This window comes from Micrasema longulum, unplaced genomic scaffold (genome assembly GCF_059751315.1).
Source record: "Micrasema longulum isolate JH-2025_06_02 unplaced genomic scaffold, ASM5975131v1 h1tg000611l, whole genome shotgun sequence".
NCBI classification, from domain to species: Eukaryota; Metazoa; Arthropoda; class Insecta; order Trichoptera; family Brachycentridae; genus Micrasema; species Micrasema longulum.
This window is the reverse complement of record NW_028277807.1, coordinates 45,053-61,918: the sequence shown is the minus strand read 5'-3', so window position 1 is coordinate 61,918 and position 16,866 is coordinate 45,053. Positions and strand designations below refer to the sequence as shown.

The following is a 16,866-nucleotide window of genomic DNA, read 5'->3' as shown; positions in this document are numbered from 1 at the left end:
ATTAAAAAAAAAAAAAAATTTCCTCCGTATAAAAACAGAAGGACAAACTTTGCTGAAATATGTGCCTCTTTCAATATTGTTTATTGAAAGCGACAATAGGAAAAAAGGAACATGACAAATTAGTTCAAATTTAATTACAAAAATAAATAAATAATACACTGAATTCAGTAAAAACAAAACTCACTTCGAAATACGCATTACAAGATTAAAGGTATTATTACAAACTTTACTGCAGAGAGAAAAAGATTTTATTATGTCAAGTAAAAATTATTTTAACGTTATAAGCTACAATTATTTTATTTTCCACTTAGTTTTTTTTAAACGGTATTTTTATCTAGCACCAAGTGATTTGTATATAATAATGATAAATAATAGATAATTATTAAGTGGATAATTCGAATTCCAGACTTTGACTGTAATACGTATATTTTGTTTGCGATGTTTTTGAAAGATGCTATTAATATTGACATGATGAACAAATGTGACTATAAATTCAGGAAGTATGAAGCAAATTGTTCATCCTTTTCAACAATCAGTAGGAGTGACACACATAATGCGCTCTTTCGAAGATGCCATATAAAGTCTATCGTGATAATAATAACAACTGTAGTTTGTTATGCCAGGCCATTTACAAGGCTTCTTTTTTCACCTGACAAAACGTATTACTTCAATTTGCATCGGGGAACGATTACTTCCAGACATGTAATAAGTTGTAAAGCGTGTCCCCTTACAATATCAGCAAAAGATGTCAAAAACTAAAACATTAACGAAATCCATAAAAAAATACACACAGAATTAACTCTCTAGAAATTTGTTTTAATGCAGGCGAGATTCTTACAAAATTAGTTTAACTCTTTTGATAGTTAAAACATTAACATTATGGTTATTCATTATAATAAATTTAAAAAAAAACAAATTTGTTTTAAAACAGCTTATTATTTGTTTTATGTTTTACTGACCGGTTTTGAAGCTATACACGCTTCCTTATCAAGGTAGATTTTTCTAAATTATACCTAAAAAATAATCAGGACGTTAAAAACAAAGTTTTTTTTATTTAACTCGTCTGCATTCTTAAAAATATGTACATCAAGGTATATATTTGTTTATCCAGAGGGTTAATTTCAAAAAATACATTTTTTATACTGCAATATTATTAACATGATAAAATATTAACTTTTATTTTTATTTTTAAACAATAATTGTCCCGATAAACGATGAAATAATATTTGATTTAAATTATTTATGACAATTCTTGATGGAATTCCATTGTAATGATGTAATAGCTTATATTTACATATAAGTTATTAATTAAAAATACTTTACTTATTTGTTTTTGATAAACTAAAAGTTGGTCATCTGGTGCTCAGAGAGTAGTGTCAATATTTTTTTTTAATTCAAATGATTTCAGGTATACCATTTAAAAAAAAACTTACACATTAAAGAAATCTTGTCATTACATAATGATATTGTTTTTTCAAATGGGTAAAATGTAGATTTGCAATCATAGGTAGAAAAGAAGTGATATGCTATTTATGTATAAAGTGATCACTATAGTCAGATGATTCTCATCCACATAAATTAAAGCCTTAGCTCTTTAACTTCCCAAAACCAACAGATGGAAGAATTGAAGAAATATGGATGTTAAAACATAGCCAAAATTGTGAATGTTATATATCATGCAAAATGGCAGCTTAAACCAGTCAATGACCTGTCATAAGCTTTGTAAATGCCTAGACTTTCATATATCATTCTCTAAAATGTTATTCACCTTTGTTGTAATATACGTTATTTATTAAATTTAATTTACAAATAATTTTAAAAATACATGTACAAAAAAAAATTAAAAATTAACCAATAACAGATATTTACGGAAATACATTTTACATAAACAAGTGGGTAAAGAATAACGATTTGTGTGTGTGTGTGTGAAAGAGAGGTGAGCATGATGGTGTGTGCATGAGGGTATGTATTAGGGTGTAAAAATGAGGGTGATTGTGGGTGTATATGTGAATAAGTATCAATTTTGTCCTAAAAAAAATCTGAGTGCATAAATAAGTATTTGCAAACATTATTAGAATGTATAGAATATATAGAATTGCAAAATTAAGACATTGTAAGAATGATTATTGTTAAATAGAGTAGAGTATGCAAAACGAAAATAAACAATGTAAAAAAATCACCGAGGACTTAAAAACTAGCATTAAGTATTAACTTTAGAGATCGCATTTTAAAAATTAATTTATTACAAACGAAAGGGTCAAAATAATGAATTTTAGAATCACACTCTCTAGCGAAGCGCACAAGTGGAGAGTTCTGAGCATAGTTTGTACGAACGGATGGCACATGGAATAAACAGTTAGATTTGTGACGAGTACAGTAGCCGGTGCCGCGATTATGAACGCTATCTTCATCTGTACATGTCGAGACGGTACACTTAACTTCTGTACTATATCTATCTTCTTTGGTATGTTCTACCGACATGTCATATTGATGTCATATGATCGAATCTAACCAATGAATAATGCCGAAAATGTAGTCCGCGTTCCTTACTTCATTTAAATTAAAAATAGTTCGCATTCATTTAAATAGGCTTCTGCGATAAAAAGTGTTCACTTCAAAGCGATTACAAACTCCGACAAATCCCAATTCAAGCAAAAAATGCTCGCTTGAACATGATTTTTAGATGACTTTTGACAGTAACCAAGGTAGTATGCTTAACGATCGTCTGTATTTATCTACCAAGCGATTACATAGCCGGGTTCTTTAACATCTTGATATTAACACCCCGGAAAATAGTAAAACAGATGGAAAAAACATAATAAATGAATGTAATTTTTATAGTGGCAATATTTTACTCTTCGATGCTCGTATATGTAAATCGAGCAGAATCTAGCAACATTATCAGTGCATAGGCGTTCGTTTTCGAATCTGACAGTTGAATTCGACTTCAAAATTGACTTATTTCCCTCTCATATAATCAATGGGCTTTTAAGAAAAAATGTGCCAATCTAAGAACGATTAAAATGTTAAAATAAATCGTGATTAAGGGAAAAATTGCTCGGTGGAACAAAAATTTTGTCATATTTAATGCGTATATATACGTATTACGGGGTACTGGACCCGTCGGTACAAAGCAATGTACTAACATCAAAACTTGATGGTGAGGAGATTGGTAGTGTATCTTTGTAATCACTCTGGAGAATTTATCTTCAACTATGACTTCATAATGCAGCTATGTCACTTTAGTGCGTAGATATGTGTACCGTGACGTACGCAACGTAACTACCCAAAAGTTGAAGGTGGAGGGTCGGTAGTGTATCTTCGTAATTTCTAGAGAGAATTTATCTTTAACTGTACTGTCATGGTAAAGGTATGACGTCCTTAGCTTCCCATCATAATCGCGGCCCTAAGCTAAGCTAAGCTAATTTTGAGACTAGAGTTGGGCTATCTAAACGTCACGTCACGTTTTTTTTACATATTACATCGAAGATTTTAAGATCTACAAACATGCGCAGCGCACAGCTCATTGTTATGCAAAAAACAGCACGTAAATAAGTTAAGTCGTTTAGGAGCAGTTTAGTGACATCACACGTACAGAAAAGTTATGTATATGATGTTAATTGGTAAGTTCTAATTACATTATTTCAAATCGTATTTTCTAGATAAATACAAACATCTAGGCTGCGATATGGTAGTAGCGTCGTAGACTCGTATCAGTGGTCTTATTCTGTAACTAATTCGTTTCGTAAATTCATTCGTGTCGGAGAGGCAACGAGAGCAAAATATGATTTTGATTGCGTTAGAGTGAGATGGATATATTTATTTATTTATTTAAATACCAACGGTTGAAAGAACCTTTAACAATACAAAGTTTTACAGAAATAATCACAGCAGTGAACAATTCATTAGGTAATATATAATATGAAATATAACCATATAATTCAACTAAATAATTAAAACTAAACAAATTAGTAATTTTTTATTTTTTTAAATCTGCAAAAAAGTAAAAAGAAACATACAAATATAAGATGACAAATAAAAGATAACAAATCGAAGTGAGGAAACCTTATGTTCTAAATATAAATACAGAAAATTAAAATTGAGAATAATTTAACATAAACATAAAGTGACTAGTATTTAGCTAGGTTATAATGAAAAAGAAAAATAACGCTACAATAAGATTTTATAAATAATACGTTTTTTGGATCAATGTGATATGACGAATGAATGATCTTACGAAACGAAATTGTGACAGAAAAAGCCTACAAAACTGCGAGGTCCGAACCCTGCTCTAGCAAGGCTCTAGCACAAATCGATTTTCATTGTCTACTTGGAAAAACCACAAAAATTTTAATAATTTCGTAGGCTAAATATTTATCTGAAAGAATTGCAATTTTTTTATTCTACTGTAAAATTCCACATGAAAGTGTAATAGTTTTGAGTCTCACAATAATCATAAGCGCAATAAAAAACAATTGTTCGCAATTTATTGTTAAATAGCATGTACCGTAGAGTATAATTATTTTTAAATATCTAAAAGTAATCATGTATAAATAATAAAATAATATATTTTATGCCTTTGAGAGTACATGCTGTGCATTAATCTAATACTTCAATCGCTGTATGTGTTAAATATAAAATATCTTATAAGCGGCGGCGTCGTCGCCGCGTCGGCGTCGCTTCGGCGTCGGTTGTCAACAGATCATAAATAAATCAATTTGTATATATGATTGTTGTTTTTGATACCTTTGGATAATAAAAAAAACGTCGATAATCAAGAATTTTACTAGATTTATCTAAAGCTGCCTAGATTATTCTAAATCTTTGTATCCAGGCGTATGAAGAATACAGTAATGTGTTAAATAGAATCCTAGACGAGTGCTTTCGGCTCGACGGCTACTCTCAGGTAAAAATCCCAAAAAGGAAAGGAAGCGGCAAAAAGTTCGCCTCGTTGCGTAGTGGTCAGCGCGTTTGTCTACCATGCTCGAGGTCCAAGGTTTGATTCCTGAGTAGGTCGACGCGAAATGCTGATTAACAAAGAGGTTTGACACTGCATTATTTCATGTTCTTGGACTGGTCTCTGAAGCGTAAGGCTAATCAATCACCTTAGCTTCATTTAACAGATGATCGATTTGCGCTGCATTTGACGCACGAATGCAGTGCCATATTCATTATCTGGTGCGGATAGTATGATAATGATGACGCCCAAACCTTTAAAAAGTACTGGAAAAAACTTGTTATGTGCGATATTCTAAATGCATTATTTTACGATTAAATTACATTATTAAATCTTTATACAAGTAGAAACAATAAGTCGGCGGCGTCACCAATAAATATGCTTTAAATTTTCTCGATTTCTACTTTTTGCTGATGATGCAAAGATCTTTGCCAATGTCAACGATATATCCAAGAAGATCTTGATCGTCTATTTGATTACTGTAATAAAAATCAATTGTACATAAATACCTCAAAATGTTTTTCAATGACAGTTATTAAAAGTAGGAATGTAATTACGCAAAATTATACGATCAAAGATAATTCCATATCACGGTGTAGCGAGATTACAAACTTGAGAGTTGTTTTTGATAGTAGATTGCTGTTTGGGTCTCGCATAAATTCTATCGTCGAAAAAGCTTACCAAATGCTGGGCTTCATTTTAAGAATTTCCCAACCCTTTAAAAAACGGAATGCATTGAAGACTCCATACAACATTTATGTACGTAGTAACTTGGAGTTTGCATCCGTTGAGTGGAGCCCACAATACATAACATACATTGAAAGGATTAAAAATGTTTAACGAAAATGTTTTAGATTAAAAAAACAATAAAACACTTTGCACTTTAATAATCTACTAAGCAAAATAGATTTTTTACCCTTGAAAATAAAAGTACTATATATACATTACACTATTTACATAAATTATTAAATAATAAATTAAACTCTTTAAACCTACTCTCCAAAATTAATTTTAATGTCTTCCTTTCTGCCTTTCGCGTGAAAAGAAATTGATATTTATTCCATCTGCCAGTCTGGAGCACTAACTATGCACAACACTCTTTCCTCTACTGTTCTTGCTCAAACTATGATGTTTTTTTCTTTCATCTATTGATAAATTTTACCCGCCCCTTAATTTGTTTAAAAATAATCTAAGACTCATTCTATCTGGCTGCGATACGCTCCCACTAGCTTTTTAATGATGCTCACGCTTACACACACCTAAACACTTACTCCCACACAAATATACACAAACACACCCTTTTGTTGTCCCATAATTTAATATGCATGATTTTTATTTTGAAACTTCGCTGGTTTGTCTTTTAACCTTATCTTTATTATGTAATTTAATCATTATTGACTGTATGTTTCTGTAAAATAAATAAAATTTTACTAAGGAACAAATCTAATAATATTTTTGATACTATTTTTGTTTCTAAAGCAGGTATTTTTGTCATAAAAATTTCTAATAATATTTATTAAAAAATAAAGTGAATGTATGGCCCTTAGTTCCAAAAAGGCTTAAAATAATATTTATTTATTTATTGCAAAGGTACAAATATTATTTAAAATAATAATAAATTCCTAACTGCAGTAGACCAAAAGCCCTGTGTTGAGTTTGGATACAATTTAATGGAAAATGAAAACATATGGGCATATTAAATATTATTTACATAAAAATAATCGCAACAGAGAAACTTATCAAAGTGATTTTTTGCCAAAATAGCCAAAAAGCTAAAAAATATCAGTTACTTTTAATCCCAAAAAAAATATCGCTCTTCGGGAAAGTTCTTTGTGGAAAAATGAATCAATGATAAAACAGAAAAACGATACTACGTTGCCATATACGGATATATCGTAGTTTATTTGCATGGCGATAGTTGGAGGGCTGGCGATCGATTCAGGCTACTTTATTATCCCAAATAAACATAATATACACAGCTTATTGTTCACTTTGCCCAGCTGTATAAAACAGTACTTATGATTTTCTTGTTGTATTACTGTAGAATGTTTTATTATTTAAACTTTCTACTGAATATGCTGTATATTTTTTAGGTTAATTTTATAAATATAAATCTTATACAATTTTTAGGTTTATTTTTTTTATATAAATCTTGGGTATAAGGAAATTTATGTTTTTAAAAAATATATATATATATATTAAGCCAAATGTGTAGTATTATAAATGTTTGTAAAAGGCAGATTTGCCGTTTATGTTAATAAAATAAAATAAAATATCATTCCATTCGGAACATTCTTATTGTTAACTGATAAAATGAATGAATGAACTAATTTCTCCCTAATACCACGCGAGCTAAGCCGTGAGTAAAAGTTAGTATGTATTATACACGGTTTTTCAGGGCCAGTCCGCGAAACTTTAGAAGAACATTCTTATGGTAAGTTTAAAAAAAATCCTGATCATTTTTTTCTTTTTTTGATCTCAAAATGGAGTAAATCTTTAATTTCTTGGTCAAGCATCCCTTCCGCGAACCCTTACGTATTTGACGAAAACGTATTTGACCAACGAAGCGATACGCACCAGATGCGGACAGGGGAAGCGGCTGGGTTGGAGAGGGCTAGTGGTTTGTGGAGGGACTGCTTTTTCGAGAAATTAAGGATTTACTACATTTTGAGTTTTTTTTTTTTTTAAGTAACTTTGAAGGATTTTTTTTAAAGCTTACCATGAGGAATGTTCCTCTGAAGTTTCGCGATCAGGTCCTGAAAAACCGTGTATACAAATTAAAATTATAACATATATTTTATACCACCATCTGGACAACACGCAGCACCATATTGTGATACGCATATTTGATATCTGAAGTTATATTATACTTATTTATTTAAAATTAAACAACAGATGGAAGTATCAAAGAAACATAGATTTTCTCATATATACGGAATGGTGAATGTTAACATCAAACGTTTATTTACGTACACATCATCACATCATTTTCTTTCCGATTCTAATGGTGTTCAGGGCACTGTTTTAGTACAACAACCGCAGCGTTTCTTAATCAATTTTGTTGCATGTAAGTAAGATGATCAGCTTACGCTTTAGGTGTCATGGACATGCCCTGGGCAAGGAATTTGAAATATTATAGCGTAAAAACACCCTTTTAAAAAATGATTGGTGTCAACTTGCTAGGAATCGAACCCGACACCTCTTGCATGGTAAGCAAACGCGCTGACCATTTGACCACGTAGCGGATGAGGGGGGTTTATGTACTAACGAATAGTAATTAGGGTACTATATAAAATTGCAACAGTTGAAAAATAAAGTGTCAGATGTTTTTGAAAAAAATGTTACAAGGACCTCTCATATAACAAACAAATGCAAACGATTTTTTTGTATACTTGGACAATGACAAGTATTATGTTACGAGTTACGAGCCTGAAGCTACGACATTATAAAATATTTCAAAAAACAAGTTTGCATAAATGTAAATTATGATTGCGCAAATTGCTAAGTATCTCCTCAACAATAATCACTCAGACTTATCACAAATCACATGTTTGTATAAGAACATAATACATATAGTGGAGGCTGATGGAAGATGCTTTATTATACTGACAGATCTTAATTAGATACTTTATCGCGATGGAGACTAACGTGCTAGAATCAATTCTATTGATTTCAGTATTGATTATCTACGTTTTAACACAAATACATATCAACAGTTGAGGCTGAGAAAAATTGATCGCTATTTTGCAAAACCCGCATAAAGATTTATTCGTCAACGATAGTAGAACCGTATATTGTAATATACGTTAAATTTTATGCAGGCTCTGCACTGATATTGTAATTGAAAAAAAAAGTATTCACTGTATTTAGAAAATGCTGGTACAATCTAATGAAGTCCTATTATTACTAAAATCAATTCAACTGTATTGAGGACAAAGGCAATTTAAATGTTTTATTTACCAATTGCGTGGGTCTTATAAACATTATTGCCAATAGGTGTTAGCTTTATAAGGTGGCGCGGCGGGAGAATACTTACCATTTAGGAATTTGTGATTCACGGGCAGGCATCAAAATTATATTTAAGACATTATGTAAAAATAGTTTGTCTGTAAAAGACGCGCAAAACTGACGAATATTATTATTATTATTAATTTTAAGCAAGCAGCTTAATGCTGGTATGCTTAAATCTATTTAAACGAAAGTTAGTTGTTGGTGCACTTTAACTTTTCGGAAATAAATCTAGTCTGTTTTTGAACCCATCGAGACTACGCATGAGATCAGCTTTTATATAGCTCGATAAAGGTTTTGTATATTTTTAGTAGCATATTCGATGTTATATAAGAAGGTTTTTTTTATAAAGTGGATAATTTAATTAGATATTTTTATGTGACATTTCCATTTTAAATCATCTGTTATTGTTATTCCGAAGTCTTTCTGTTGTTTCACAATTTTCAAATTTACAACCATTTAGACTTTATTTAAGTTTTGAGTTTTTCGAGCCGATGTGAAGAACTGTAGATTAATTAACATTGAGTGTGAGGAACCATTTCTTGGTCCACTTATAAATACTGTTCAGGTCTTGCTGTAGTTGAGTTGAGTTCGTGAGAGCGTTTGTATACAACTTTGTATCATCTGCAAAAAATTTGGACTTTTGTTATATGATTGCTGGTAAATCTATAATATGGAGTATAAAGAGAATCGGACCAAGTACGGATCCCTGCGGTACGCCGCTTAATACTGGTTCTTTACGCTCACCAAAAGTGTTTCAAAGTCCATCACCAACTCTAATTTGGTAAGTTCGTCCTGTAAGAAAGGCCTCAATTCAGTCGTAAACCTTTCCCCGGATTCCTATGTGAAACAGTTTTTCTTTTATTTGGTACTCTGTCAAAAGCCTTTTTGATGTCAAAATAAATAATATAAATTGGGTTATTTTCATGATGTTCTATGGTCCATTTTTATAAACGCTCGAGTATATTAGATATTGTGGATCTTCCTGGCATGAATCCGTGTTGCTCGTTGTTAATTATATTGTTTTCTAGTAAGAAAATTCAAAGTTTTTGAACAACTAACTTTTCCATGCATTTACACAGTATACTTGTCAAGCTTATCGGTCTGTAGTTACTCGGGTTCAGTCTGTTACCTTTCTTGTAAATTGGTGTGACTACAGCTTTTTTCCAGTCATTCGGTAGTCTTTCAGTGTCAAATGAGCTTTGCATAAGAAAAGACACGTGTTTGCTTATATTTGAAGCTGATTTTTTCAAGACAATTGATGGAAGGTTCTCTAGGCCTATGGATGTTTCACCTTGTAGGTTATTAAGGCCATTTTTGACTTTTTCCTCGGAAAAATATATTTCGAAAATGGAGGTTGTGCCAGTTGAGTTTATTAAATATGAGCGGTATGCTTGTTTTTGAGGATAATTGTTTGTTTATATGGCTGTAGAAAAGTTTGTTTCCACTATTAGTTAGGTTATTTTCAAAACATATTCGGGACTCTCTTATTCTTGCTGTTGTTACATTACTTGTGTGCCGGTAAGATAGGTAATCTGTGTATGTTATATCTATTTATCCCAAAATGTTCTTTTGTTGTGAATCAATTTTAAAATATCAGCACTTATCCAAGGTTTATTGCTTCTACTACCTCTTCTTGAAATGGGAGTGTTAGCGTCAAGGATTGAGTGAATGTAGTTTTTAAACAATTTCCAGTTTTAATCAATGTCAGTGTCATTAAGATGAATAGATCTTTGTGACAGAAGTTTATTTATATTTTCGTAGTTGGATTAATAGTATTTTTTTCTTCCACATTTAGATACTTTATTTTCGGTGCAGATGAATGCTTGTAGCGTTGTAACCATGGTTACATGATCATTTTTGCCTATGCACGATAGGTATTCTATATTTGTAAGCAGATTGTCTTCGTTAGATAGGATTAAATCTAGTAAAGACGGTGTATCGTTGTTCCTGTAACGGGTTGGTTTATTTACCAATTGCTGCAAGTTGCTGCCTTAATTTTGGGCAGTATCTGATAAATAAACCGGGGGAGTCGCTGAATAAATTTTTTGTACATTTCTTGAATTTTTCAATCTTGGATATAATTAAAATTGAGTGTTTTACTTTTAATTTATTTATATCATGAATCATGTAAAATTACCACAGAATCGCTTTCATTTCTTAAACAGATATTAGATTATTACAAATTAAATCAATATATCTTTATATTATTTTATGTCAAAGTGTGGTTTTCTATTAATTGTTTTCACGAAACCCGATATTGGTTGAATTGTTTCTTCTATATTGTTTTTTGTAAGAATATGTGTTTTTTTTGCACCGCAACAAGCCGGGAGGCCCAATTACAGAATTACAAAACAGAACACCTAGACTTGAGAAAAATCACCTTTAATTTTCGTGTTCTCACCGGGAATCGAACCCGGAACCTTCCGTGTGTGAGTTAAGCGTCTTGACCACTACTCCACTTAGCCCTCCGTGTTATTGATACATAAATAAATTAATAAAATAGTGTACATCCATAAGTGCCTATGCATTCCAAATGCTTTTTTTCTCATTATTATGGCATTTACTGTATTGTAGAGATAGCCAGAAACAAAAAAATACAATATTTACAAATGTCAAGAGGGTGAAAAATAATACAAGGGAAAACATAAAAAAATAGAACAGGTCAACCAGGTTGACCTTATTGAAAAATTATGATTTTTCCTACTGGACCTACTGCAAAAACAATTGTTTTTTTTACCTTGTTTAGAATCGCCGTGGCAAGCAGGTCTTCATAAGTGGTGGGGTTGAACTCCGGAAGGCGACCTTGGGAGTCTCTGGGGAGACCGCTGAAATCCAGGAAGGCTGGAAGATGGAGAGCTTCTTCTATCACTCGCTGTACCAGCTGTTGGAGCCGGCTATGCGCTGAGCTGGCGGACTCTATCTTCGTCATCGGTAGATCTGAAATTAGTTATTCGTGAATCCTCAAATAATCAAGGTATTAAATACAAGATAAATATTTTATTTGATCATGTTTCCTGGCTATGTATAAATGAGTAGTTAGGGAAGGGGGGAATTTCAACCGTGCATCTTAATAGGAACTTCTCCTAATTTTTTTAATAAAGAGAAGTTGTTTTCTTCCACCATTTTGGTGGTTTTTTTAAGGCATAAACTAGAGCTTCTCTTATTGCAAATATTTTCGCCTGAAAAACAGAGCAGAAATCATCAAGTTTTAGCTTACTTGCCGGTAGCTCTCTAATGCCATCAAAGGGTAAAAATGCTGCACCTATTTTACCGTTTAAGAGACTGCCGTCAGCAAATATTCTTAACTCTCCCTGCACTATTTCCGGTAAAGTTTCGTCATTGTAGCCAAATCAATCCAGTAGCGCTCAGCAAGATGCGGTAAGAAGAAAAAGTTTCTGGCTCCCTGGTAGTATCTGTCATTTGGCAGGTCTTGTAAAGTGAGGCTGTTTTTTACGTCATAAACTTATGCAAGTTCTCTAATCCTTAGATCAAAGGGCATAAATCCACTCAAAATTTGAGCAGATACTAAGAATATCGTTTTATATCCCTTGCAAGACCTAATGGCAATATGTCGGTGTATGGAATTCAATTTTTTGCAATTATATTTCTTGTTAACCGCTTCTACACATACGCTTAGAGCATACTTAATCAAAGGCTCTATCGCTCCCATGTATATTTGTTGCATCACCTCCGGTGATGCTCCCCATGTTGGTTTGGCTGCGCGAACAATTTTATTTGTTACAGCTGCTGCTTTTTTACAAACGTTGTCAATATGCTTAAACCAGTTGAGGTGACGATCTGTAGTAACTCCAAGAACTTTGAATTGATCCACACATTTCAAGTAGACACCATTCATCCGTATAGTTGGTTGGGAGTCTTTTCTTCTAGATATATACATCGCATTCGTTTTATCTTCTGCAAAGCGGAGTTTGGCTTTTGAGCCCCATTTTGTAATGCTATCAAGTGCATCCTCGGTCTTCTCCAGATCTGCAGTTTTATTAGCTTCTACTATTAGTAAAAGATCATCTGCGAACGCTCTTAATACAACTCCATGACCTAGATCCTTATGAAGTACATAATCAATGATGTAATTCGAGAAGCTAGGTCCACATGAGGATCCTTGAACACAACCTTTAGATGTGATTTTTTCCAGTGTAGCGTCGAAGTGTGATAATTTAACTATTCTCTGTTGAATATAACATTTAAAAATCATAAATAAGTTTCGAGAGCACTTGTTATTACTTAGTTAGGACATTAAAAATGGCCACCAAGCATTGTCAAAGGCTCCTATAATATCCAGCAAAATAGCTTTAGTTAGTTATTTGTCTTGCAATGCAGTTTGTATCATCTTAACTGAAGCATTTAAAGCATCTTCTGTCGATTTTTTAAGGTAAATCCAAATTGATTTAGACTTAGCTTACCGTTTCGATGAAAATGCCAGATAATTATATTTATTATTGTCCTTTCTAATACTTTTCCAAAAACTGAAAGAAGACCAATTGGTCTAGATGATTTTATATCTTCTAGGTCTTTTTTTCCTGGTTTAAGAATCAATATGATAATGGCTCTTTTCCACTGAGTAGGAAAATAGCTTATTCTTAGACACGCGTTGTATATACTTAATAATAATGACCTAACAATGTTAAAGAAATGAAAGCTGATATCCGCATTGAAATTATCTTCCCCGGGTTCTTTATCTGGATTCATATTTGATGTGATATCTTCGATTTCTTTTTCTGTAAAAGATGGATCATTTTCAGTATGTTAAATTATATCCGCCATCCTCCTAACTTGCTCAAGAGTTTCTTGTTGTCTTGTATCGTCAGGAAAAAACCTCTCTAACAAATGCTGAGCAGTTTCTTCAGCCGTTGCTAAGAGTTTGCTACTGTCTTTAAGTGTCGATAGTGGTATGTTTTTTCTCTGTTTGATTAACACTATATGTATAGCTGTCCAGGCACTCTTTATTTTGTAAGGCGCAATATTTTTTCTAGGATTCAATTTTGGTTTTGTTAATTTCTTCCTAGTAAGCTTGTTTAGCTTTTAAGTATTCAGGATGTGTGGTTGTCTCTTTTCTAATGTTTCCTGAGTTCTGAAGCCTATGCTTGCATTTGTTTGTATTTTTCTCAAGTTGATCCAGTTCGGCATTCCACCAAGGACATGGCTTCCTTTGAGATAGCAACAAAATGAAAATAGGAAGAAAAATAATTTCTATATCAACTAACACCATTATTTTGCAGTTTAGGGAATACGTTTTAGTAGAAAAGAGAGAAGAACTGGGCTTTTAAACACTCATGTTTTGTACTCTGCATAAATAAAGGCATATATATGTATTTTATATTTTTTTTATATCCTATATATATTTTTAATTTATATTCTACATTTATTTATCAATATATACATAGATTTACATAGAAAACAATATTTAATGTAACGATATCGCAGATCAATATCTAATTATGGAACGGATACTTAAATTTAAAAAAAAGGTGGGCTTAAAGTTTAGGTACAAATTATAATTCATTTGAACGTTATCAATAAAATTATAGATAATTCACTTCATATTATGCGTAAGTGATAAACCATGTAACTTGAAAAATGAAAAATAAATATTACATTATTCCAAAATGGAATTTTAATTGAATTTGCAAACATATTTTTAAAGCGATAAGAAAAGAATAGAATGCTTTCAATGTTAATCTATGAATTTTACACTTTATAAAAAATTTATGAATGATTATTTTTAATTAACGACATTGACGCACATGACTCGATTAGAATGTCAAATTCTGATGGAAATCATAAAACAAGAATTAATACGGAGGAGTATTATTAAGAGTCTTCACATCTCTTCATCTTGCTCCCCATTCATCTAAGTATACTCAGATTGCAATGGGAAAATAAGAGATTTACCGAAATTTATCTACAAATAATAATAAAAAATATTTATAAATTATCGGTTATAATGAAAGAATTAGACTTTAAAAAAAAAATTTAATGTTTTGTGCAACGTACCGCTACTGTAGATGTTATTCATACAAAATATGTTTTCTCTAAACGGTCCATAATTTTATTACAAACTATGATACTTTCAAAAACACGCAGATCTGTTTAACCTTCAATAGAAAAAGATGATGTACGCAGATACACTTAATACCTATAAATAAAGCGTAAATAATACTCTCGGTCTATATTTATTTTAAACTAGAATTACCGTAATAATATTGTATCTAATAGTTTACTTTGAAAGGTAAGTTTCTCTCAAGGCTAACTTTATATGTAGTATACCTGCATTTTCTATAATAAGCGGGTAACAACAGAAAATTGTGATTTTTATTACATACAATATATATTCGCTTTCGTTAAAAAGATTATTATTTTACATGTAGAAGTATTAAATAAGTTAGATTTATCAAAATTTTGATACCTACCTAAATCATTTGGAATAACAAGATTCCAACTAACTATCTAAATGTTTGATTTGTTCCTTCCTCCTTCTTCTTTTCATCCTATCACCTCTCCCCTCCTCTCTTTATAGCATAGTGTAAATTTTTTCTTTGAATTGTTATATTAAATTGTATTCTATTAAAATAATATGTCCATGTACTTGTAATTTTCTCAAACTGAACGGTTTGGGTAGGTACGAATAAATTTCCTTAAGGCAATATGCCCGCCCTTATATGAATATAAATTGTATATGTATATAAGGCGTTATATAAATAAAATAATAAATAAACTAAAAATTTAAGTTTATTTGAATTACCGAGTGAAAACAGTTCCATTGGTAAAAGTCTTTATTATTTTGCAAGAACACCATTAAGGAAGTGATAAAATATTTAACTGCATCCAGTTATAATTAATACAACGAGGAAGTTCAATGGTTTTAAAAAAAAAATGTTGGTAAACTATTAAAAAAACAACTAAGCAAAAAAAAAATGTATCGTATTATCAGCGCTATGATTTTTTAAAGTTGGTTTGTTTTTATTTCTGAATTTACTCCGCGTGTGACGTCTCAAGTTAATTCAACAATGTTTGAGTATGCTCAAATGCTTGCAGACTAGCTGGATTTCCTACCTAGGGAGTTAAATATTTACATTTATTGCAACAGAGAATGAAAACATTTTGGAGAAGTGAGTATGGGAGTCTAGGCATTTACAGGGCTTATGACCTATCATTATTGAATTGAATGACATATCATAAGCCCTGTTAATGCCTAGACATCCATATTCCCTAATCAATAATGTTTTCCCTCTCTGTTGTAATAAGTTTAAGTCTCAAGTTGTCATCCGCTTCTTTCGTTCAATACTGCTGATTGGTCCGTTGACGGTAAGTAAACCGGAAATCTTCCCTAACCCTCTTACTATTGGTTGATTCATATGAATTAGTGACGTCGTTCAAAGTAGTTCGTGTTTATTAAAATGTATTTTTATATTTTTTTCGTACATTTTCAAGAAACTATGCCGTAAAATTTAATACTCTAATTTTGACAGCGCGTAAGAAAACATATTTTATATACAATTTCCCGTAGGTTCTCATTTGTGGGAAAGGGTTCACATTATCGCATATTGGTGTCAGATGGAACCATTTTCATTTATTCCAAGGGGTCAGGTATTTCAAACGACATCTTTGAAATTTTTAGTCAACTTCGTATTTGGTTTTCCCAGATAAGATTAAGAAACAGAGTAGGCACCTACTTAAATAATCTCAAACAAAATTACAACGCGCCAAGATGCGCGTCTTTGAAAAAAATGTTAACAGTTCTGAGCACAAGCTACTTCTCGTACTTTGCCTTTTGAACGAAATAACTCTTTATTTTCCACATCATCATATATTGTTTACTCCTTAATGCTGCACGACTATGGAACGATTTTCAAGAAACGTCTGAGTCGTCACTAACTTTC

At 31.7% G+C, this 16,866-nt stretch overlaps 1 protein-coding gene across 1 annotated transcript in view; it reads right to left on the bottom strand.

Annotated features, from left to right (window-relative positions):
* Positions 1 to 16,866, bottom strand: part of LOC148280132 (uncharacterized) — a gene marked incomplete at its 5' end in the record, with an annotated part of 81,404 nt that overhangs the window by 23,495 nt on the left and 41,043 nt on the right. Inside the window, one exon of the mRNA XM_088228876.1 lies at positions 11,706 to 11,905. Coding sequence (XP_088085002.1) covers positions 11,706 to 11,905 — 200 coding nt within the window. The remainder of the gene's footprint in view (positions 1 to 11,705; positions 11,906 to 16,866) is intronic.